Source organism: Telmatherina bonti (genome assembly GCF_933228915.1).
Source record: "Telmatherina bonti genome assembly, chromosome: 10".
Taxonomy (NCBI): Eukaryota; Metazoa; Chordata; class Actinopteri; order Atheriniformes; family Telmatherinidae; genus Telmatherina; species Telmatherina bonti.
The window spans coordinates 23,018,337-23,043,604 of NC_136628.1; the positions used below are offsets into that span (position 1 = coordinate 23,018,337).

At 37.5% G+C, this 25,268-nt stretch overlaps 2 protein-coding genes across 2 annotated transcripts; both read left to right on the forward strand.

The window, feature by feature from the left end:
• The first annotated feature begins 935 nt into the window (after positions 1 to 935).
• On the forward strand, positions 936 to 11,276 carry pygma (phosphorylase, glycogen, muscle A). Its single transcript, XM_079247628.1, has 20 exons — positions 936 to 1,257; positions 3,433 to 3,534; positions 3,668 to 3,746; positions 3,872 to 3,975; positions 4,181 to 4,312; positions 4,410 to 4,521; positions 4,606 to 4,688; positions 5,720 to 5,863; positions 6,077 to 6,169; positions 6,364 to 6,510; positions 7,203 to 7,366; positions 7,564 to 7,678; positions 7,788 to 7,889; positions 8,840 to 8,987; positions 9,093 to 9,151; positions 9,225 to 9,366; positions 9,457 to 9,664; positions 10,229 to 10,363; positions 10,550 to 10,616; positions 10,746 to 11,276. Exons 1-20 carry the CDS (start codon positions 1,015 to 1,017, stop codon positions 10,890 to 10,892), a joined length of 2,526 nt encoding a protein of 841 aa, XP_079103754.1. The 5' UTR covers positions 936 to 1,014; the 3' UTR covers positions 10,893 to 11,276.
• A 5,451-nt stretch (positions 11,277 to 16,727) lies between these two features.
• slc22a6l (solute carrier family 22 member 6, like) lies at positions 16,728 to 21,251 on the forward strand (the record flags this gene model as incomplete). Its single annotated transcript, XM_079247865.1, has 9 exons — positions 16,728 to 17,132; positions 17,255 to 17,358; positions 17,491 to 17,645; positions 17,965 to 18,133; positions 18,443 to 18,566; positions 18,691 to 18,806; positions 18,903 to 19,117; positions 19,239 to 19,347; positions 21,044 to 21,251. The coding sequence occupies 9 exons, from the start codon at positions 16,728 to 16,730 to the stop codon at positions 21,249 to 21,251; spliced, it is 1,605 nt and encodes a 534-aa protein (XP_079103991.1).
• Between the last annotated feature and the right edge of the window lie 4,017 nt (positions 21,252 to 25,268).

The window sequence follows — 25,268 nt, forward strand, 5'->3', positions numbered from 1 at the left end:
ACTATTCTCAACCTTACGCTGTGTTCCAACTGATAGTAATATACTAGTGTTGTCTGCCGGCTCTTGCTGACATTAACAAGATATGCCTTTCAAATATCATGGCCTTTGGGACTGGGTCAGAGTAACTATTTATAGAAGGTCAAGACTTTATGATAGTGTGGCTCGCCAGAGTGATAACTGAGAATAGAGTGGGTCTTAGTTGCTTCACTGCAGCTGATTTTGTGTCTGTCATTGCTCCGGGCTCTTGAACAGATGTGATATACACACCCACCCACCCACACACACAGACACAGACACACATACACTGGGCTACTCCTTTATAACTACTTAGATTGCCACCATGTTGTGTAGTGATACAGTAGCATGAAAACGTAAAACTCCAGTGCTGTTTGTGATCAGGGTAAGGTCAAAGTGACACCTGAGCTAGTGTTTGTTGTGTTAACTGCAAAATGAAAATGCTATTAAAAGCTGCTCTCTCATTTGGTGTCTCGGAAAAAATAGAGCCCCCTGAATGGCATTACAAGTGTTTGAATACTTTGCTTTTTGGTGATAATTGAGCTGGATCTCTGAAAAAAAGTCACATCAGCTTTCTGATGTCATTTTTATAAAACTAGGGAAATTCAAAAATTTCCACTTTAGATACATTATTTCTTTTGCTTTGATGGATTAACTGAATATGATTTTATGAATAGATTGGACAGTTATGAAAGCTTCCTCTTTTTTTTATTATAACCGCTCAAACTGTATATGATATAATCATGCTAGTAGATACTGTGTTCCTTTGCTGGGGACATGTAATAGGTCTCAGAAGTGACATCCCCCGGCTTCAGCACATGCCCCACCTTTTTCCCAATATATACAACCTGCTCCACCTTCTGTTTAATATTCATAATTGTGTCTTTAAAATGCTGATCCCAAGTCTGCTGCGTGGGCATCTCTCTTGCGGTGTATCTGGGCCTTACTGTTTACATTCTCCCAGACTCAAAGTGTTGAGCTGCTGCAACTTGTGCCACCATGTCGAAGCCTTTGTCTGACCATGATAGGAAGAAACAGATTTCAGTGAAAGGCCTCGCCGGTGTCGAAAATGTCTCGGACCTGAAGCAGAACTTCAACAGACATCTCCACTTTACACTGGTCAAGGACAGAAATGTGGCAACTAAAAGGGATTACTACTTTGCTCTTGCCCACACAGTGCGAGATCATCTAGTTGGCAGGTGGATCAGAACCCAGCAGCACTACTATGAGAAAGATCCCAAAGTAAGTTCTCCCATTCACTGGATCAAAAAAATAAAAATATTGCATATTTATTAACTGGAAATAATAGTTATAATCCGACTTGTTTGGATAGCGTTACAGATTGAATCTGTATAAAAAATTAAGTGGTTCTAGTGTTATCAACTGGAAAATAAGGAATAGTTGATCTAAGAACTGCTTTGCTCTTAAACAATTCCATGGAATATTTTATTAATTAAAGGACATATTTAAGCACTCAAAGGCATAATGTTCCTACATATATTTAATCTTCTTACACATTCATTCAAGGTCAAAACAGACTACATTAACAAATAATTACTCAAATTAGTGTAAATAGTCATCATTAGTCCTTCATATCTATATAATAAGCTATTTAATGACTTTGTTTGCACATAGATAAAACAAGCCCTCCTGGACCACTATAAATTAATAAACAGTATGCATGAGAAATATTTTTGTACAATGAGCATTTTTCTTTTCTAGACTTTTTTTTTTACCACTTTTATATCATAATTTAGCGATTAGCTAAAAAATTACTATTGTGAGTGCATCAGTGTCAGTGCTTGAACGTGTTAACAATCCGAATACTTCCTCTAACACCAACATCCTTATGGTCAACTGCACTTTTAACACACTGATGCAAGGATAATGCCAAGTCATGACATTTAAACTTGACTGAGGGGTCTTAGCACTCTGCTGGTATGTCGTCCTACTTACAGTGTGTTGAAACATTAAACGTCCATGAGACCTTTTGCTCCAGTCCTGTCTGACCGTAGAGCACGTAGCTCTCACTCAAGAACACAAGAGCTCATGCCTTGAAGGGCATTTGAGTTCATTTTAAAGCATATATATTGAAGCTGCACCTCAAATACTACGCTGTCATTAACCAACAGCCACTGTGAAAGCTTAGATTAAAAAGAAAAAGAAGAAAAAGCTGGCTTGGTGATATGAAGAAGTAAAGCTGCAAACTGTACCACATTATTGCTTGAAAATGTCACACAAAATTGTGTGTAATTAGAGTTTAGGGTTCAGAAGCTGAATAAAGCTCCAATCTTTTCACTGTGAGGGAAAATGTTCTTTGCAGGATCATTAATAACCCTGCTGAATAAAGCAGAGAGTAATTATTCTTTTCCTAACAGAGAAGGAAACTCTCCCTTCTCCACTCAGCTCACCGTTAGAATGGTTTAATTCTGTAACATAAGTGCTAAAGCATTCAATTCAAGAGTAAGACTTTCACAACACTGTAATTGTGTGAAAATGTTTTATCAAAGAGTGATGGGATACAACTAATAACTCAGAGACAATCTGACACCTTGCACGGGTGTTCCGAACTGAAAGGTCAAAGGTGAATAGCATACTGCTCTCACAGGAAATAAGAAGCAAGGATGAAATCCAGGCTGAAACCAGAGTATTTCACCATTAAAAAAGTCGTCATTGTAAAAAAAAAAAAAAGCACTCACAGTTGAAGGAATTCTTGAACATAAAGGCAGAGCAGTTTGATCAGATGAAACAAGCACCAGAGTCAGATGCATTTTGAAAGTTAGTCATGTATGATTCAAGAGATACTTTTTGCAGCTTAGTTATGAGGCTCTGACAGTTCTATTCATTTTTATTTTCCACTTCTATCTGAAGCGTCTGCTTCTTCCTGAACTTGAACTCGACAATGAAAGGTTATCTGGCTGTAGTTGACCTTTACAGCGACCTCTACAGGAGCTATTTTTTGCCCAGCCCAAATTGTTGGTGTTACGCAACACCCAAAGCAATCTGTCCCCCAATACGCTCCCTCTCCTGTGCCTTGCCTCCCCTGCCTGTGCCCGTCCTTCCGTGTCAGAGGAGGGGAAAAAAAAGGGAAACATCTAAATGGCAAAGGCTAAACACTGGCTCAGGTGGCACATTTACATGCGCTCCCAACCATGAAGCTAAATCATGAAACTTGAAGATTTCTTTGACAGTCTGGGGTGGGTGGTATTGTGACATTTGGCATATGATTTCACAGGTTTATGGTTTCAATGCCAAATCTGTACTCATCATGAGGCTGTGAAGAGCTTTCTGCAACCCTGACAATCCAATGTCACTAAAAAATCCTCACTAGCCTTCATCAGTTCAACAGTTTTAGGCTCCTCACTTGCTAGGTTTGACAAAGATGAAAGATTATCTTCCTGTCCTCCCAAATTGTAGCGTGTGTACTACATCTCCTTGGAGTTCTACATGGGCCGCACCCTCCAGAACACCATGGTGAACCTCGCACTGGAGAATGCCTGTGATGAAGCCATGTATCAGGTGAGACAAAAATAGTTTAATCCTCTTGAACATGTGAAATGTTGAAAAATCGGGAGGTGATTCCAAGAAAAGACAAAAAAAAAAAACAACCCAAAACCTGGGATTATAATTATGTTTTTTCGTTTTTCTTTAGTTGGGTCTAGACATGGAGGAGTTGGAGGACATGGAGGAAGATGCTGGTCTGGGAAATGGCGGACTGGGTCGACTCGCTGGTGAGCAACTTTTTATCCCTCATATTTGATGTCATTGTCACAATTATTCAGTTATTGGCTGACTAACATGGCATTATTTTTCTATAACAGCTATAATATGCACCGCTTCTCTTCTGTGCTTACAGCCTGTTTCTTGGACTCCATGGCCTCTTTGGGCCTGGCTGCCTATGGTTATGGCATCCGCTATGAATTTGGCATCTTCAATCAGAAAATAGTCAATGGCTGGCAGGTATGCGAAAACTAATTTAGTTTAAATTCAGACTTTTCTACTCAGGATTCGGTGTGGGGTATTAGTGCTTAGTGATTTTTTTCCATCTTAAAGACAAGTTTCTTCAGACATTATCATGACGTAATTGTTTTCTCTAGCTGAGCTTAGATGCCCCTTCGCATGATGAACACATTGTTCCTTCATAAAAATGTATGCTACTACCCAGGTGGAGGAGGCTGATGATTGGCTGCGCCATGGCAACCCCTGGGAGAAGGCACGTCCTGAGTACATGCGCCCAGTTCACTTCTATGGCAGGACCGAACATCAACCTGATGGTGTCAAATGGGTGGATACTCAGGTGAAAATACAGTTTGATTTTAACAACGATAAAGCTTGCATAATATTGTTTTATATTCTTATAAGACTGATGTCTTCTCATATGGTGGTATTGGCAGGTAGTGTTGGCCCTGCCGTATGACACACCTGTACCTGGTTATAGAAACAACATTGTCAACACCATGAGGCTGTGGTCTGCCAAGGCACCCTGCGAGTTCAACCTTAAAGACTGTACGTGTCTGGCAGTGATCAACCTTTTTTAAGTCAGCTGTTAAATGAGAATTGACTGGATCTATTGGATTCTTTTCTTCATAGTTAATGTTGGTGGCTACATCCAAGCTGTGCTGGACAGGAACTTGGCTGAGAACATCTCCCGTGTGCTTTATCCCAACGATAATGTAAGAAAATACAACTATACTGCTTTCTAGTCAACCATAACTGTACTTAATGATTGACAAACCACCTTATAACTTGGATGATAGGAGCTAGAGGAATGTCAGTGCTATATTTTGGGTAGATGAGCTGCAGAAAGTATAGCTCCTCTCTGACATGATAGGGATTATCTGCTGAGAGATGGACTCAACAATGTGAGTCATCATGTGCTATCGCAGACTCTTTACTCAAGCTGCTTTTTAAATCTGACTTAAGACCTGACCACTGTGCACTGACTTCCCAAAGGGTCATAGAAGAGGATTTAGGAGACAGCATCTAGCTGGAACTATACCTCATTGTAGGTCTAGTAATTTATGTCTGTTCATGTGAGAACAGACACTCTAGTGGACCTGATGGTTTAGTTAGTGCAGTTCTATAATGTTGTGTGTACATACAATCATAAGAATCTCAATGCTTTTTAGGCAAACTCAACAGTTATAATTTCTCTTACTTAACCAAAGTATGGCCAGTTAATTATGAACAATTATAACAATTATAACAACAACTATAACAATCAGCTCGATCCTTTCTTTTGACTACCGCTCTGATAAATACATCATAATCACATACACAGTGATTTAAATGATGACAAAAACTATCTCTTAAAATAGTAATTACCATTTTTTAATACATGTGGATTTAAATATTGCATGAAAAAAGAGAAAACAATATCTAACAGATCTCATTTTTAAGAATTATATAATTCCAACAATATCACAGTGAACAGCTTCTACAAGGTTATCTTATACTATAATGGAACTGCACAGCTATTTCGATTAAAGTAGTTATAGATGTATGTTTGCATAATAGATATTTTACAAGCATTAGAAGCAGAGCAAAGCTACTGAAGCTGTTTTTTTTTCCACATAAGGCTCCAGTAATCTTTTTACACAGCCTAAAGATCACTTATATAGCAAGGCTGTGCATTATGAACAACAACAACAAAAAAAAACATTTGAAATTTGCCTGCAGAACAAATATTTGTCTTTCTCCTCAGTTCTTTGAAGGGAAAGAACTCCGCCTGAAGCAGGAATACTTCGTGGTGTCTGCCACCCTGCAAGACATCATTCGTCGTTTCAAGGTCTCCAAGTTTGGCTCCAGAGAGATTGCTCGCACAGACTTCAGCAAACTGCCTGACAAGGTGAATTGAAAAATCCAACAAAGTCATGTCTGTCAAAAGTTAATATATTTGTTTCATGATGATCTCTCAGATTCGCTATTGAGCTGTTGTTGTCAGTGTGTTGAACACATTGTAGTAGGGTTTTATTTGGGCTTTGGTGAAGACTATTGTTTCATAGTTTTTGGAACATAATTTTCTTTACAGGCTTTTTAATTATTTTTTCTGCACATCTAGGTTGCAATCCAGCTCAATGACACTCACCCAGCCATGGCTATTCCTGAGCTGATGAGGGTACTTGTTGATGAAGAGAAGCTTCCATGGGAAAAAGTAAGAAAGAGCAAATACATATCAATAAAGCACTTTAAAAAAAAATCCTTAATTGTTTTTTTTTTTTCCATTACATTTTCTAATTTATTTATCACTTCTCTGCTTTTCTTTATATTGTTATCACATTTAAAGATAAAATAGGTTAAACATAGCAAAGCATCGATCTTAACATGTTTTCTCTTTCTGATGTTTAGGCCTGGGACATCTGCGTGCGCACCTGTGCCTACACTAATCACACAGTCCTTCCTGAAGCTCTGGAGCGCTGGCCAGTCGACCTGTTCGCTCATCTCCTCCCACGTCACCTGGAAATTGTCTATGAGATCAATCGTCGCCACCTGGAGGTTAATGCTGCACATTGCAACATGCTGTTGTATACATGGAGACCCTCCTCATTATGTAGAGCCGAACACATAAATGTTCCCTAACATGAAGTAATAATATTATTATCTCTGCTTTTTTGTGCTTGGTAGGAAAATATGATGCAAGGTGATCATAGAATAACATTGCACTGCAATAAATAAATAAACCCAGATGATAAAAGAATAACACACACCCAAAGAAACGACAGCGTGTGCAAAATCTTTGTTTGATGCACATACTGTCTTGCCTATGAATCGCATTTAGACTGACATTTGTGCAAAGAGACAACAGAAAAACAAGTTTAAATGCAAAAAAAAGGGACTTTTAAGATTGGCATGTAAGTAGAAGTCAGACAACAAAATACTGCCTCTTGGATTTTATTTTCAACATCTGTCAGGAATAAACTCCCACGCTCCCAAGCTGAAAGGAGAGAAAAATATTTCTGACATGAAGTGGTGGGCAGATATGTACGATAAATACACTTTGATCTCAAGACTTTCATCTGCTTCCCAACTGAAGGAAAACCTACTGCTGGTGGTAGCCTGATAGTAGAATAGCCATGCTGACCCCTTGTGATGTGTACGTACAAAGATCGGGTCTGATATAGCAAGAAGAATGACTCATTCTAACATAAAAATTAATTTTTAATCGCGTATGCTGCTTAATTTTACAGCGAGTCGCTGCCAAGTTTCCAGGAGATGTTGATCGCCTTCGCCGCATGTCCCTCATAGAGGAAGGCGGACAGAAGAGGATCAACATGGCCCATTTGTGCATTGTGGGTTCCCATGCTGTCAACGGCGTGGCCCAGATACACTCTGATATCCTCAAAGCCACTGTGTAAGTCCCCCCAAAATAGACAACAAGTTTCCTGTAATTCTCCACAGTAGTAAATCATAATTAAAACTAAACAACAGAACCCAGATTAAATGTATATGTAGCTGACCTGACATCATAAATTCCCAGCCTCTGTTGTTTCATAAGCAACTCATGATCTATGTGTTCTTGGTATTTGTGATGATTCCCTCTGCCTGCAGTTTCAAGGACTTCTATGAAATGGAGCCACATAAGTTCCAAAACAAGACCAATGGCATCACTCCTCGCCGCTGGTTGGTTATGTGCAACCCCGGGCTGGCTGAGGTCATTGCTGAGGTCAGCTGTGCTCCATTTCACAAACAACTCGCAAATAATATTTAGGTCACACCGCAGGCTTAAGAGTGTCGCAGCTTGTTTTCATTTAGTTTGTTGTTTTGTTTATCAGAAAATTGGTGAGGACTTCATCCGCGATCTTGACCAACTCCAGGCTCTTCGGCAGTTTGTGAACGATGAGGCCTTCATTCGGGATATCGCCAAAGTGAAACAGGTGAATAATGTGTTTTTTTTGTCTGAATTTGATGTTCAAGATGAGCATTAATACTTGTGTTTGTGAGAAGATAAACTGATATGTGTACTTACTTTGTATATGATACTGTATGTATTGAATAATTTGTTAATGAATTGCAGGGAATAGTTTTGTTGCCACATTAGTCATGCAGCAACAGAGATACTTTGCAGAGCTGCTTGTTCCTAATCGATCAACCTCAAATTTTGCTTTAATAATTTCAACAAATGCCTCAGCCCTTTTTGACAACAAATTGTCACTGTTTCCAGATTGGGAAAATTTTAATTTAGTTAATCCTTTCACTGTGTGTTGTCTTTGAGGCTTTGAGAAATTATTGACAGCGCCCGGTAAGAGATGAGCATCATCTGGGTGCGAGTCTGGCATTAGACTGTGGGCCTCAAACACCATGTTTTTCTGACATCTGCCCCATAAGAAAACCTGATCCTCAGACCCCAAACTCAGCTCCACACAGTTCAACTGCACATGATATTTTAACTGTGATTTCACTCCGTTTAGAGACTGTAATCTGAAAAAAACGAGTTCTCGTTTTGCAAGTACAGAACACTTCCCTTTGGATGCTTTTCCTCTATGTCACAGTCGTGATTCACTGTTATTACCTCCGTCTCTCCCTGTAATTAAAAAGCAATTATGATTGATACATCCATGGCCCAAAGTCATCATAAAGCCTGACAGCCAGCAATCAGTGTAGAAAGGTGCAGTGACAGTTAAAGAAAGATCTGGAATGAATTTCTCCTCTCATTTTGCACATATTGCTCGTCCATTTTCTCAAATCCTTGAATCCCACAGCATTCATTGTTTAACTAAAAAAATAAAAGTATGCATCTTTTGGCAGCAAATGCAGATGAAATCATAGATTGAAGCAATGGCATTTGTTTCTCTCACACATAAAATGAATTGTTTTGAACATGTAGGAGAACAAACTGAAGTTTGCTGTGCACTTGGAGGAGCACTACAAGGTGAAGATCAACCCAAACTCCATGTTTGACATCCAAGTAAAGAGAATTCACGAGTACAAGAGGCAGCTCCTTAACTGCTTGCACATCATCACCTATTACAACCGTAAGTGTCCATTTAATAGTCCAATTAGTTTGTATTCTATTCATGCAGATTGCGAGGGATTTTTCTGTACATCTCAGGTTTGCAATCTGTTCATCTTTCCATCAGGCATCAAGAAGGATCCCAACAAGCACTGGACTCCAAGAACAGTCATGATTGGAGGAAAGGTTTGTATATCAATAAAACAGGCAGCGATGTAATGTATTTAATTTCATGTCTCTGACATGACCTTCCTTACAGGCTGCTCCAGGGTACCACACTGCCAAGATGATTATCCGTTTGATCACGGCTATTGGGGAGGTGGTCAACAATGATCCTGTGGTTGGAGACCGTCTGAAGGTCATCTTTTTGGAAAACTACAGAGTCACACTGGCAGAGAAAGGTAGTTTCTAAATCTTTGCACAGTATTCAAAAGGCACACACACAAAATGCAAGTTAAGGTTATGAACCCGTTTCTTCTGTCATCTTGCAGCAATCCCGGCAGCAGACCTGTCAGAGCAGATTTCAACAGCTGGCACTGAGGCTTCTGGCACTGGCAACATGAAGTTTATGTTGAACGGCGCTCTGACCATTGGTACCATGGATGGAGCCAATGTTGAGATGGCAGAAGAGGCAGGGGAAGAGAACCTCTTCATCTTTGGCATGCGGGTAGATGACGTCGATGCACTTGACAAGAAAGGGTAAAGAATTAACCCCAGTTTTTACCTTTTACTTTGATTTAATTTAATATACATCTCAAAATCCCACAATAGTCCCATATAAGCTTACAAATGATCTGACCCCAACATCATCTCATGGAGGATAAATTCCAGCCAGCAGATTCAGGAAAGAAAGATTCATTCTGGTATTTTTTACTGCTGCTACTACAGCTTGTTCCATATTTGCATACAAACCACTGGTGTGAGATCCATTCGGGGGAATACCTTGAAGATAAGCCAACTGTCAAGACTTTTTAAAATCAATGCAGAGAGCTTCATGTGCCCTGGCCATCCAGCTGCTATGCAGTCTTTGCACAGGTTTTGGTAATGATCTCTTGCTCTTTGCCCACTGGTGCTCCCGGACTCGGGTGTTTTATCCACACATGCTGAGATTTTCCACGCTAAAAGGTGTGACCCTGGGGAGAATGTGTTATTTTGGTTTCTGCACTGGCTTCTTCTCCCGAATGATTGTACCGGTTACAGCAGCAAAATGCTTGTGCCTCAATTTTCTGAATCAGTTTATCATTTATTTCCTGTCCTGTTAAGATACCATGCGGAAGATTACTACAACCGGCTGCCTGAGCTGAAGCAGGCTATCGACCAGATTGCTGGAGGCTTCTTTAGCCCAAAGCAGCCTGACCTGTTTAAAGAAATTGTCAACATGCTGATGCATCATGACAGGTACAGACACATCTAACATTAGCAGCCTGAGGCGCAAACATTCACTCACGCATACAAATAAAATATGTAAATGAACATGCGTGCCAGAGCAACAGAAAAAATTAATCTCATACTACCACCTTCAGATATTTTATCTGAAATTGAAATCTTTATTCATTCAATTAATTATGTTTTTCTTAAACACAGGTTTAAGGTCTTCGCTGACTATGAAGACTACATTAAATGCCAGGAGAAAGTCAATGCTCTCTACAAGGTATGCATTCAAAAGAAATAGTGAATGCCTTTCGTAGAATTATGTTCATTGTCGTTACTAAATCATGAGGGGCATCACACTAACAATGATCAATCTTGTTTGTCACTAATTAATCATTTTGTCCTCCAGAACCCTAAGGAATGGACCAAGAAGGTGATTTACAACATTGCTGGATGTGGCAAGTTCTCCAGTGATCGTACTATTGCTCAGTACGCTCGTGAGATCTGGGGCATGGAGCCCACGCTTGAGAAACTGCCTGCCCCTGATGACAAGTAATAAACTGTCCACCTGACAGTCAGCACAGCCAACTTTTCCCACAGGCTTAAACACCTTCAGATTCTACGATGAGATTCTGTAATGTTTCGCAAGATGCCCCCACAAACACATACACAGCAGTAACATTGCAAAACTTTTGGAACGTTTACATTTTAAATTTCTGCATACTTAAAAACCAGGGTTACAGGCTTGTGTCGTAATAACTTTGCAGTCATTATCATGGATGTGAGAACTGTCACTTTGCTGATGTAAAGTAGATTAAAAAATGTGGTGGGCCTTGTAAAATTGTTGGTAAAAGCCTTTTTTTTATTCAAAACTATAAATTCCTGTATTTCCAGTCAGACCCATTCTCAATAAAATTAGTCTTAAAAATCTTCCAAAAAATGACGTTTTTTTTTTGTTTTTTGTTTTTTTTTCAGGCAAAGACGCTCATTATATATATATAGGTATTTACACTTTATCTTTTACAGATTTTATTTTCATTATTCTTATTACGAAGACAGTTAGGGTACTCTATAATGACCAACAGAATATTTTAAGGGTTATCAATGATTTTTGGGTATACTTTTAAAAAATTAAAATAAGAATTAGTATAACAATAGGTTAAATACAGCTCAGCAACAAATGAACCCATATTTAAACAAAAACCACCATAGGACAAAATGGAAACAAGCTGTTCACGAATATGCAGGAAGCATTTGGCTGGTTGTAATGTTCAATTTAGCCTCTAGATGTCCCTATTTTACAAACTGTCCATCTCGATATGAATTCTAAAATGATTTAACAATTTTAAAGTTCAACTACAGGCAGTTTTTGCTTAATATGTGAGTTTTCCATCCCAAAATGAAGACAATTTTGGATAGGTGTGAGGGATAAATTATTGACATGTGATTAAATGAAGTATTAGTTTTGGAATGAAACACACACAAAATGCAAGTAAAGCATAAGTAAAGAAAGCAAAACATGAAGCAAAATTACATCAGTTGTATTAAAGTAGAAGTTAGGGGTTCAGTTTGTTTATTCATTTTGATTTTTTGCTGTCCAGCCTTTGCAGGATTCAGCTGTAAATGATGGATGGAAAGCCCCATCATACTGGTTCAGCAACCTTTATTGATTAAAATGTTTTGGTTTCATAACTTAAGATGCTTTAAAAAGGTATCATTAGGAGAAAAGGATGTATAGGGACATGAATACAAGTCTGGCAAATGATGACATCAAACACGAGGCAGAAAACAGCAGGGAACAAGGTATAACTGGCATCAGTATGAGTAAACACAATGATCTGTCTTGCAATGAGGTGTTGTTTGCAGAGTTAAAAAAAAAAGCCTCTCTAAAGAGACAGTATGGTAGGTGTTACAGTTCAGACAGTATCATTGGTCTTACCATTCAAATGAGCATCTGTAAGAAACTGCAAAGTAAAAATATAGTAAAAAGAAAAAAAAAGCAGAATGTTCGATAGGAGTGGAATTAAAACAGCTAAATAAATATTTTCTTTAAAACGTATTTTGGTTTGGACTAGTTTGTACTAAATCCAACCAGGAAATTGGTAAGTTTTATCATCTGTAGTGACCGTGATGCTGCTACCCAAAGCTTTGGCTGCAAACCATGTTTGGATTTATTTTTATCCATTTGATATCACTGATTAATGTCGTTGAAAGAAGATATAGTTAACTTTAACTTGATATTTTCAACCAGTCAGGGTGTTATATATTGTTTTTAGACTTGCAGGAACATAGTGTCCTTTAATAAACCTGTCTTGTAATCTGAAGATTAAATAAATTTTTCTGTTTTATTTGTTTGCTCCACCCAGAAAATAAGCAACCAAACATTTGCATTTTTTAATGAGATATTTCCATTCATTTTCTTCAAATTATGCACATTTCTGAGTTCTTAAACAACCAAGTGTCTACATTGCAACGTCTAAATTTCAAGCACATGGACATCTTTTGGATAATATTTATGTGTACTCTGTTTTGTGGGTGGTCAGGCAAATCTGAAAAGGTCCTACAGACTGTTACAAACTGTCCTTTGTAAAACATTAAAGCTGTATTTAAACCTCAGCTGATTACTTTCTGTAAATCAGTCTACAGTTCCTGTCAAAATGATTCCAACCCCACTGCAAATTAGGTTTACTGGCAAAATGTGGAAGCTAGCAGCTGTTTGCAAAAACCAAATAAAACAAGAAACATTAAAAAAAGTAAACAAAACTAATATCATAAATGGTTTCTTCAAATTTGACAGAAAATGACACTTTCAATGATGACTAGAGTCTCAAAATTATTCAGTTCCCTGAAAGGAAGTCCCCATTAGCAAATGAGGTGTTGTCTGAAGCACCTGAGACAACCAATCATTTGTTGTATTTCATTAGTTGCATCAGGTATGCTTGAGATGAAGCACCTCAAATACCAGACAGTTGACTGTGATGTTGGACATCATGTTAGACATGAGTCCATAGCTTTCAGAGGGGACATCATTACCTTGCATAAACAAGGAAAAGGATACAAAAAGACAGCCAAACCGATAAATGTTCATAGAGTTACAGCTAGAAGTATGCTGTGTAAGTTTTGAGTCCAAGGAACAGAACCTGAATGTTGCAGAAAGAGGAGATAATCAATGGCTGCTAACAGATTTCTGAGGAAGCTGGTGGTCAAAAACCCTTGACTGACTGCAAAAGACCTGCAGCAAGACACAAAAGTACGAGCAAAGTCATCTCCAGTTTGCTCAACTATACACAACTGAGCCAAAGAGGTTTTGGGATGCTGTTCTGTGGAGTGATGAAACAAAACTGGAAGTTTTGGGCCTATAGATCAGTAGTGTGTCAGAGGGAGCAAAAGGGAAGCTGAAAAGAACACCTACATTGAAGCATTGCTGTGGCTCCATTATGCTCTGGGGTTGCTTTGCTTCCTCTGGCACTGGAAACCTACAGCATTTGGAGAACAAGATGAATTTGATCAAGTATCAGGAAATTCCTGGGAAAAAGATATAATGTCATCTGTAAGGAAGATGAAGCTTGGGCCTCATTGGACCTTCCAACAAAACAATGTTTCCAAGCATAACTCAATGTCCACCAAAGCTTGGTTTTAGAAGAAGTCCTGTAAGATAACAGGCCATCACACTAGCCTGACTTGAACCCCATTAAAAATTTTTGGTGAGATTTGACAAAGAGAGTTGCAGCATGCCAACCCAAGAACATCAATGAACTGGAGACCTTTGCCCATGAGGACTGGGCAAAGATTCCACAAAAACACTGCCAAGCTGGTGTCTGACCATGCATCACATTTGCAGCAGGTCATAAAAGCTAAAGCCACCTTTATTAAGTATTATAAAAACTTGCCACAAAGGGGTTTGATCATTTTGAGACCAGAACCGTCATTGAAAGGAACATTTTCTGTTGAATTTGGAGAAGCCACTTATATTAGTTGTGTAGATATTTAAATAGTTGTTATTTGATTTGTTTATTGCAAATAGCTGCTATTTGTACATTTCACCAATAAACCTAATTTGTAGTTAATTTTTACTGCAACTGTATAGTTTTTTTTTTTTTTTCTGTATACATGTAGTTCAATTTAGGAGACAAAAAAGAGACATAACTCTAGAGCAAAGCTCTGAAAGAGATTTGTTTATAGAGGAGCATTTAAATGTAAATCTAATGCAGTTAATAATTAGTAGTTTTGGTAAGTGGTAAGGCCAAAAATTCTTCTGGCTAAATAAATGAGCTTTATTGGCATTTTCTTCACATGTACAGGATGTACAAGACATACAATGGAATCACAACGATGTTTCCCACTGTCCCACGATGAAGACAAGACAGGACATTTCAACGCTAAAACATACGGGCTTGTAGATAAATAATAATTTCCACGGTGGGTCCTCATCAAGTTACTAATCCACACAATCCAGTCACAGTATCCTGCCATGTTCCAAAAGACTTCACAAACCAGCTGAGACATGTTTTCAGTGACTGTTGACGATTGTGCTGAATCTATTGAATGTTCCTTTATGTTTTGTTATTATTTATCTTTTATTTTTCATTCACTGTTTGCATTCATGCATTTTCATTTTTTTATTATTTATTATTTTGTATTTTTTTATATTTTCAAAGGTCAATCCCCATTTTTATGTATTTCCTTATTAATTTGTTATTGTATTATTAGATTTACTTATTTTTGCTTTATGTTTTTTTTTCCAAACTGGGACAAATTGGGACTTCTTGGTACTTACTATCTCAGCCACAGTTTACACTCTTTTGATTACATGTGTCTAAGTTTAGGTTGTATAAGTCTTTATTTGTTTGCATAAATGTGTGTGTGTGTGTGTGTTGTAGGGATGTTGTACTTTTTTAGTACATATTTTTATAAATCCTGTCAAAAACCTGTACTTTCGGGGCTGAAACTACAAACAAAAAGTCAAGGAAGGAAGAATCTAAAAGCTCAATCTTTCGTCCCACAGCTGAGAAAACCTAGAGTTTATTGTTTTGCTTGGGTGCACCTGCAGCTTCATTCGCCTTGGCATCTCACGCTGATCCTTACACAAGTGCACACATTCCTCACAACTAATCACCAGGAAAGAAAACCAGCCAGGAAATGATCAGATTTAAGTTACAGATGCTCTATAAGTTCGAAATCAAAGAAGTATAAAATAATTATGCAAACATGTACATATTGTAGCAAAAGAAAATCACTGGACTATTCTTTTTTTTTTTTTTTTTTTGGTACAGTTTGTTCCATTTTTTTTCTGCAAAGCACAGCTTTTACAACACTTCCAGTTCTTGCTAATTAAAAAGTCAATGCACAGTCACTTATTCACTAAATATACTGTTTCATAACAAGAGATTTCAGAGAGAAGGAGAAAAGGTCACAGTGTTAAAGTGCATTTGAACAGTTGACCATTGATCAGTATCTGTTGCAATTTATGTCAATCACTTACACATTGTTTTCTTTTTATGTTTGTTTGGTTTTTTAGATCACTGCTTTTAAAATGACCTTTAAAGCAGAAAATTATTCTTTGCATTTATTCTGAACAAACTTAGTTAAAAAATAATAATAAAGAAAATGACAAAGAGAAAAAAAACCAAAACATTTTGTTGACCTCACGTGTATACATGTGACTCTTGCACACGCTTATTCTCTCCCTCTAACACACACATTTGCTCACATCCACACACACACACACACACACACACACACACACACACACACACACACGCACAGTTTTTTCCATATTAAGTAAGCAGCAACCCAGAAAAGTTCAGGGAGTCCTCTTGATGCTGAAGCTCACTTGCACTGAGATACTTTAGCGGGGTTCTGCGGAGCTAAGACTTAGCACTTTACCTTAGTGTTCAGAGAAAAAGCTACTAATTCCTCAAGAGGTTTCAATATACGTCAAATATTCCAAAGTTCAGACAAGCTGGTGGAATTTGAGAGCGGATTACTCACTGAAGTACGCTGCAGCAACAAGGCAACTTTCATTATTATTATTTTTATTTGTTTTATATTTTGAAAAAGAAAACAGATTTTAAAGGACTATCTTTGGAGCTCTGATTTCATTTGAATGGATGCTGTAGTAGTTGTTTTAGCAGTTTTGTACAATTCAGTGTATGTTGGGAAATCTGATGTAATGAAGACAAACTAATTGAGAAGGTGAGTCACTTTTCTATCGTTCAACATTTACAAGTTAAACGGCTTGTTGGGGGAATTCTCACAACTGTTGCTTTGTTCAGTGTTGTCACAGATGCTGTTGCACATCAGAAAACTCTGAGGGAATCTAGGAACCAAAAAACAGAATCAAGCGTCATTACTCTTAAGTCACCATTCAGTGTTTTCTTTACATCAAAAAATGGCTTTTGGAGACCTTCTAGAACAGGTGGGCAGCACAGGACGCTTCCAGATCCTGCATGTGACCCTCCTCTCCATACCTGTCCTGATGATGGCCAGTCACAACCTGCTGCAAAACTTTGTGGCCGTGGTGCCTCCACATTACTGCAGTGCCCATTCTAATATCTCCCAGTTGAAGCTGAGCTCAGAGGAAGCTTTGCTCATCACAGTGCCACTCGACCACGCAGGGAAGCCCCACAGGTGCCAGCGATATCTTACCCCACAGTGGCACCTCCTGGCTAGGAATGGGAGCTCAGATGCAAGGGAGCAAGGAGCGGACTGGGATGATTTTGATGTTACTCTGCAGGAATGCACAGATGGATGGTCCTACAACATGACGGAGATGACTTCCACAATTATATCTGATGTACGGATGCAAGTTTCCACTTCTGCTTTCAGAAGCATCTTTGTCAATTTTTTACTTTTAATTTTCATGAAAGTTTTCATGTTGTTTTAATGCTTTACCTTTTGAATAAATATCTTTACTAGTGGCATTTAGTGTGTGACCTGCGTTCTTTGAAGCAAATGGGACAAACTGTCTACATGGGAGGTGTTCTTGTGGGGGCAATTGTCTTTGGAGGTCTTTCAGACAGGTAAAAATTTAACTCTTTGAATCTTTCTGCTGCATTTATTTCTAAAGTCTAATAAATTCTGTATATTTTAAGTCTAAAACTGTTTTGTTCAACATTTTTATCTATAATTCAAACATAACTCTTCTCTTGAAGATATGGCCGGCGCATCCTCCTGCTCCTCTCCAACCTGCTCATGGCAGTGTCGGGAACATGTGCAGCTTTCTCATCCTCCTTCCCGCTCTTCTGCCTGTTCCGCTTTGGTTGTGGTATGGCTCTGTCTGGTCTGGGACTCAACACTTTCTCACTCAGTAAGATATTCTGCAAAGAAAATGATAATGAGAGCAATTTCCAAAAGGACTACTCTAAAGAAAGAATACTTAACTCAGAAATTGGATGGAAACTTGGAAAGTTAATGCAGAATCATGAAGATGAATCATAAATAGATGTGATAACAAAGAAAAAGGTGAAGGAAAGGAAGTTTATTATAATCTATTATAAATATTTAATGTAATTATTCTTCATTTGATTTTTTTAATATTTATCAATGATTTTGTGACCCAAAGTTTTAAAGGTTACAGCTGAAATATCTGTCATTGAGTAATGTTTTTTTTTTTTCTTTTTTTCTAGTTGTGGAATGGATCCCAACACGTGTGCGGACTGTCACAGGGACGATAACAGGTTACTGTTACACATTAGGTCAATTGATCCTTGCAGCAGTGGCCTACTTCATCAGGGACTGGAGGTGGTTGACCCTAGCTGTGTCATTGCCCTTCTATGTTTTCTTCCTTATCGCATGGTGAGATACCACTCATGCTGACTGCTCAATGTCAGAGGTTTCCAACTCCGGTCCACGTGAGCTACTTTCCTGCAGGTTTTGATGTTTCTCTGGTACAACACACATGATACAAATGAAAAGGTTCTTCAGTCATCTCCTGCACCTGGCTTTTAATTGATTTAGGTCAAGTGTGAAACAGCAGGGAAACACTAAAACATGCAGGATGGTAGCTCATGAGGACCAGAGTTGGAGAGCCCTGCTCTATGTTGTAAATACTTTGTGATCAAATGAATCAACTTAACATAATTTTTTATCTGTTATTACTATTAGGTGGTTTCATGAATCCTCTAGATGGCTAGCACTAAATAATAAGCCTGAACAGGCAGTCAAGACGCTTAAAAGTGTGGCTAGATTTAATGGACGACATGAAGAGGCTGAAAAGATTGACGTTAAAGTAAGTTTGTTGGCTATATATATATATATATATATGTGTGTGTGTGTGTGTATATATATATATGTGTATGTATGTATGTATATATATTCATAGATAATCTTTTTAAAATCTTTTTTATGCACAGATGCTGCAAGAGTCGATGAAGAAAGAAATGTCCTGTTCTCATGGAACCTACTCTGTTCTAGATCTGTTCCGTACACACAAAATGCGCAATATGACCATCTGTCTCAGCGCTGTCTGGTACATTGCCTATAACAACAGAAGGATTAATGATGAAAGATTTCTATAATATCTTTGATCGATCTACAAAACCTTTGATGTTTTTACATATTTTAGGTTATCAACCAGCTTTGCCTACTATGGTCTTGCCATGGATCTTCAGAAATTTGGGGTGGACATATACTTGATACAAGTCATCTTTGGAGCCGTTGACATCCCTGCTAAAGTTGTTGTAACTGTGTGCATGAGTTTTATTGGACGCCGGCCATCACAATGTGGTGCCCTCATCGTCGCCGGAGTAACTATTTTGATCAACCTGCTGGTGCCTTATGGTATGTTTTAATGAGTGGTTATGGCTGAGGAAAAAAAACACTTGTATATCATCACCATACTGCTGTGATCCTTTGCAGAAACAAATGATCAGTCTGATGGATACTTTACTGTTTTGTGCAGATAAACAGACGGTACGCACCTGCTTGGCAGTGCTGGGCAAAGGTTGCCTCGCCGCATCCTTCAACTGCTGTTATCTTTACTCCGGAGAGCTGTACCCAACAATCATTCGGTAAGTCTTCACAGGCAATCACATCTACCTATCTGGTTCAAACAAAGAGAATCTGAGTTCATTTCTTAAGAATTTTTTTAATGGTCCAAATCCTGTAAACATCATAACTAAAAAAAAAAAAAAAAAAAATGAAAAAAGAGAGACGGAGAGAGAGAGAGAGAAAGAAGTATCAGAGTTCATAGGGCAGATAAACAGATAAAGATTAACAATGGCACACAGAGCTGGCATAAGAATTAAACTGGGGTTAAATGAGTGACTATTACTTGTTTTGCAACAAGTAGATGCACTTTTTATTTTCAGAACCTGATTTCTACCATATAGATTCAGTATTTAGTGCTGAGATCTCTGAAACAACTTCTCTTTGCAGCTTCTCGCACTGTTCACTATCACACGCCAGTTTTAAAGTTAATCGTTGTTTCAGTTGAAACAGTCGAAATACTGTTAAAAAGTTGCAAGTCACTGAGCTGCTGATGCATCTGTTGGTCAAGAGGAAACTTAGAAAAAGTTTTCTTTGAAAAAATGTGTAAATTGGTACAAAGTTTCACAATGTTTGTCAAGCTCTGTGGGGTTGAAGAGCATCAATTTGTTTGCCAAAAAACGAAAAGGAGACACACAAAGTAAACATCAGTGCATCTACAGTAAAACATAACAGAAGCATAATGCTGTGAGACTGCTTTACTGTCTCTCACATTGATGTCACTGAATTAATCAAAACTTTTCAGCAGGATGACAGCCAGAAGCACACAAAAAACATTTTCATGCCAATTGTTAATGTGTTTAAAAACTGTTCAAGACTGAGACCTCTCTTAAACCCCTGATGAAAACCTTTGAACAAACTTGATATTGCAAATGCATATGCCAATGCAAAAAAAACAAAAACAAAACAAAACCCACATGCAGTCAAATTTTTAAAGCATTGTGATGGCCACAACCAGATATTGCAAATACAAATTATTTGATTCATTTCAAGTCTTTATTTTTTTATAGTGCTTATAGTTCAGGTTGCCAATATTTCTGAACAAGTTTTTAATAAAAGAATTTTTATCCATGAACAATATTTGCTATGGGATTAACATGACTATCACAGTGTTTTAGTTAAGTTTCCCTGGCAAAGTGTTTCCAAGCGGAAGGGATGGTGGAGCAGAGAATCGAGCCCCTCAAACATAGAATATTAAAGGCTTTCCCACACACACATTTATGAGCCAAATTTAATAATCTCCATCTACCTTATGGTTGAATATTTTAGTATTTAAAACCCATAAAGACACTTTATTGCACAGATTGAATTTTTACTGGTTTCAAATTGACCATGTTTAGAAATAAAATCAACAATTTTCTGATTAGTCAAAGCAATATTCTGCATGAGATAGCTGCTCTGATTTACTCCACCAGCTGCTTGGCAAACATTATACAAGTTAGTTCAATTGTGATTTGGTTATGTAATGGAAGAAAACTTGGACTGCCAATGAATTCACAAACGTCTTTTAATGTGGATTTTGAACTTTGAACCATGCAGAAAAAAGGAACAAAGGAAAAGCTGCATACAATGGTTACATAACACACTTAACCCTGAAGAAAATGGCAAGCACAGACAGAATCATAGCATTTCACTTGATCAGTACTAGTAATCAGTCTGGTTTAACTCTAACTACAATTTAATTGTGAAGTTCTGGCTGTTTGACTTTCCCCCTTTCAGTCAAAATGGCATGGGATGGGCGTCCATGATGGCCCGTGTGGGAGCCATGGTGGCCCCAATGGTGCTTCTTACTGGGGACTACATTCCTTGGCTACCAGGCTTAATCTACGGAGGAGCTCCAATCCTCTCTGGAGTGGCTGCAGTGTTTCTTCCAGAAACTCTTGGCAAACCCCTTCCTGACACAATACAAGATGTGGAGGATAGGTAAAGGCAATCTCTCAACACATCCCAAGCCTAAACAGTCATTTCCGTTCAGAAAACTCTCAAAGTGATGCTTGCAACAATAAATAAAAAACAAAAATTTGTTCATTATCATGGTTTAATTAAAGAAAATGTTTGAGATACAGAACAAAAATTCATGGCTTAATTTTTTTCTTGATCACAGGGGATCTGAACACAGCTCCAAGATGTCACCAAAGGAAGCAAAGATCTTGAAAGACACACAATCCAATCTCCTCAAGCAGCCCGTTTGAAACCACTTTACTGTACTGTTGCTGTATTTGTTGATATGATACTGAAAGTAGTGTAGAGTAATTATTTTCTCACTTGTACATTTGATTTCCACAGTTTAGTTCATCTAATTACTGCTGGTCAAGTGGATTAGCATCATTACATTTTAGATAGATTAATGAAATTAATCAGATGCAATCAGCAATCAGATGTTTCTTGATAGGATATTGTAGCAGCTTTTAGGCTCACTTTGAACAAAGTTTGTTTTATATGTAAAAATTCTTTGTAGGATAAACATTTTTTAAAGCCTTCAGCAGAAACAGAATTCACTGAAGCTTTAGCTTTACAATATTTACCATGTAACACTGTATTTGTAAACATTTTTATTCATTAAAACCATCACTGTGCTGATTCATATTTTGGTTTTAATGTTCTTGAGTCAAACTGTTCACAAAGAAATGTTTATTTTTGTGTGTTTTATTTTACATTGGTGATATTTGTTTTCCAGTTGAACAAAAAAGAAGAGAAATGATAATCAAAAGTCATGTCTCTTCAAGGATGTCAATAAATAAATAGCAAACATTCTTCTTTTTAAGTTTCTTTACTTCTTAACTTTGACTGTACAAGATGTTGTACCAAATAAAAGTGTTAAAAATGACCCTCATTTTAAAATACTGAAATTTTTCTGTTTAAAAGGGAATTACTTTCTGACTTAGGAAATGTGTTAATTAAGATCAATCATAAACTGGCATGGTCAAGTTTGGATATGTAACTGAATTACTCTCCATACATCCATCCATCGCCAGTCCATCACAGGGCATGACTCAATAACCATTACAACATCATTTAGCTAATGACAACTGCTATTAGACAGTGTTGTTTTTTCTTTGTTGATGTTTTTCTAGATGGATTTTAGGGTTCCAATGGCCACAGGTAAGGGGTAAAAAAAAAAAAAAAAAATGGCAATGGGATAAGTGCCCCAGGCTGGGTTTCAAGCGTGGAGCAGCTGTGTTGAGGAGCTTTAGGCTCATTAAAACATTCTTTTTAAGGTTGGGTCAATGTTGCATGTTTCACCCTAAAGTGTCAGGTTTGTAGAATAGAGTAGCACACATATGTTATGTTGCATCATGTCACTTTACTTTTATGTTCCTTCCTTTCCCTTTCCCTCCTTCTTCTTTTTCACTACCTTTTTTTTTTTTTATCATACACCATGTACTACTCTTAAATAATGAGATCTTGCCTTGACATTTTACCCCAAACTCGGATATTTAGCATTATTTTTCTCCTTTAAATGAGAAAGAACAATTGTGCTGAAAGTAATGTGCTATTTAAGCCACGATATTTGGTTGAGTTGTTTGTTTGTACAGCAGTAAATATACAAAACCTAACTTTTTACATGTTATATGAATACAGAAAATAAACTAGACAGTAGTTGATAAACTGTGGCTGATAATCATATAAATTTATATCATGAATAAAAGTCAGTATAAAGAGTCAGTGTATCACAAAACTACTGGATACAATACAGAGTCAACTTCCACCAAACAAAAAGTGAACTGTTTCCGTTTGGAGACTTCTTCTTCTTTCGTTTATATCCCCATCTGGTGGCCAGTTTGTGCTAGTGCAGGGGCAGAACTTAAAAGCTCAAACATCTGTATATGACCACACACAGTAGTACAGTGACAAGAAATATTGACCAAATTGATATGGTTGCTTTTATGAGCAACAATAAGATCGTGGATGATATTTGTTTTTAGAGTGTCTTTTGTAATGATTTTAAGATAAATATGACAGAATAAATACAAAATGAAACAAAACAGCAAACACAAATAATGTATGATTTGAGTTTTAATATAAAATTCTCTTAAATTTTTATTTATTTCTTTTTTTTTTTTATGATCACATTTCTTTTAAATGTATAGTAACACTTTGGAAACAGCTGAGAATTGAATGATTTTTGGATAAGCAATCACAAGAGAAACCGGTCTCTATTTTTGATCTAATAATACATGTTCACTATATGAGGATAGCCTGATAATCGTTTTGATATCTATTAGATTTTGCCCTGTTTAACTTTCACACAAGCTGTGTGTACGTGTCTGCGTTTTATATGTCTGGAAATGTAAAATTTTGTTTAAATTTATAAACCCCCAACCACCATATTAAACCGATTTTATTTCAGCGTGAGATTTTATGTGTGCACCCTGAGACACGCTGTGTATTGTGCCTGACAAGCCCAACCCTCAGCCAGGATCAAAAAATGACTCAGAATGCAGAGTAAGGCTTTCTACTGAAAAAAAAAACTGCAACATAAAACGTTATGAATAAAGATTTATTTTTCATATGAACAGGTGGATTCATTTTTCATTTTATTTTACAATCTATGACAATCTCGCATTTTTTCTTTTTTTTTTCTAGCATATTTCAGGAATGACATGGGGAAAGGTTCTTTTTATTGCTGAATGTTAAATGAAATACATTTTCACTGACTGGAAAAGAATTGTCTGCTGCTTTTTTATCATTTTCTTTGTTTTTTTCTTTTAACCATGCACCCATCTAACCTTGACCACAAGGACATGCAGAGGAGAGGTGTTCAAACATTTCAAGCCAGGGTGGGGTAGGCGGGGTGGGGATTGTAAAATAAAACGGAAGAGACTGGCAGGACATGCCTGGTAGCATCTCAGTTGGGTGGGAGGACTGGCAAAGTGAAGCGGCATTGTATTTATATGAGAGGTGCAGTGTCTTCTTTCACCTTTTTCCAACATACAAAATTAGACCCAGAGGTGAGAAACTTGATGAAATATTAGCAACGTGTGTGACTGAGGTGTGACCATAGGCCATTCTTTCTGACAATACCACTGTGCATTTACCATATAGGAATTGGGCTTTAAGATCAACCCTCTTTTTTTTTAATGAATAATTATCAGAAAATTCAGCATTGATTTGTTGTTGTTTCTTTTTGTTTTTTTTATGAGTAGAAACACCCCAACAGTTATCAAACGTCATCAGCTATCCTTTCTCACTGTGTCAGTTTTGATGATATGACTTTGCTTGAAATATATAAATATATGGAAGAAAAATAGCTTATATGAATTTTTATCATTTAAAGACTTAACTTGCAATGACTAGATCTGTAAACAAAACAATGCAGTGCACAGTACTTTTGGATGTTTGCTGACATTATTTGGAAGTGTGCATGTAAATTAGATAGGTCTAAAACCAAGAAGTCGTGGACACAGTCATTCGATGAACAAGTGAAAGAGAAGGCTGACAAATGGATAGATGGCTGAATAATGGCTTTAAAAACAATTCAGTTAATTATCCATTTGTCTCATGTTATTTCATTCTACACTATAGGCATCACATAGGTTTTGCACACACAACACGCTACAGTCACCTCTTAGAAAATGATATAATCAAACAGCAAAATAGAAAGTTTGCATATTTTTGCATTGTATGATCCTCCATAGTTTCACAGCTATTCCATTTATAATGTCTAATATGATCTATACTCTTATCCACTTAGCTGCTTCCACCTGGCTTTCCTTGTCTTTGTGTGAGAGTGTTCAGGGAACTGGTAGACTGTATGTTTACATTGAAGTCCTCAACATTTGAGAACCATAGTCTTAGGTAGACCTTACATTAAGGAAGTGGATGAAGAGAGGTGAAGAGGGAGCATGTGGAAATCCTGAGACACTGTGTGGCCTTTAACACAAGCCACAGAAACAGAATGGACACAGAAGGATAATGAGATGTGGGAGCTGGGGTGGAATTG

What these genes read in the sequence shown, in the direction of transcription:
- pygma (XM_079247628.1), top strand. Translation starts at nt 1,015, where the DNA reads ATGTCGAAGCCTTTGTCTGACCATGATAGGAAGAAACAGATTTCAGTG. An exon ending in AAATAGTCAATGGCTGGCAG is followed by an intron (nt 3,976 to 4,180) that starts GTATGCGAAAAC and finishes GCTACTACCCAG; the next exon opens with GTGGAGGAGGCTGATGATTG. An exon ending in GATATCCTCAAAGCCACTGT is followed by an intron (nt 7,367 to 7,563) that starts GTAAGTCCCCCC and finishes CTCTGCCTGCAG; the next exon opens with TTTCAAGGACTTCTATGAAA.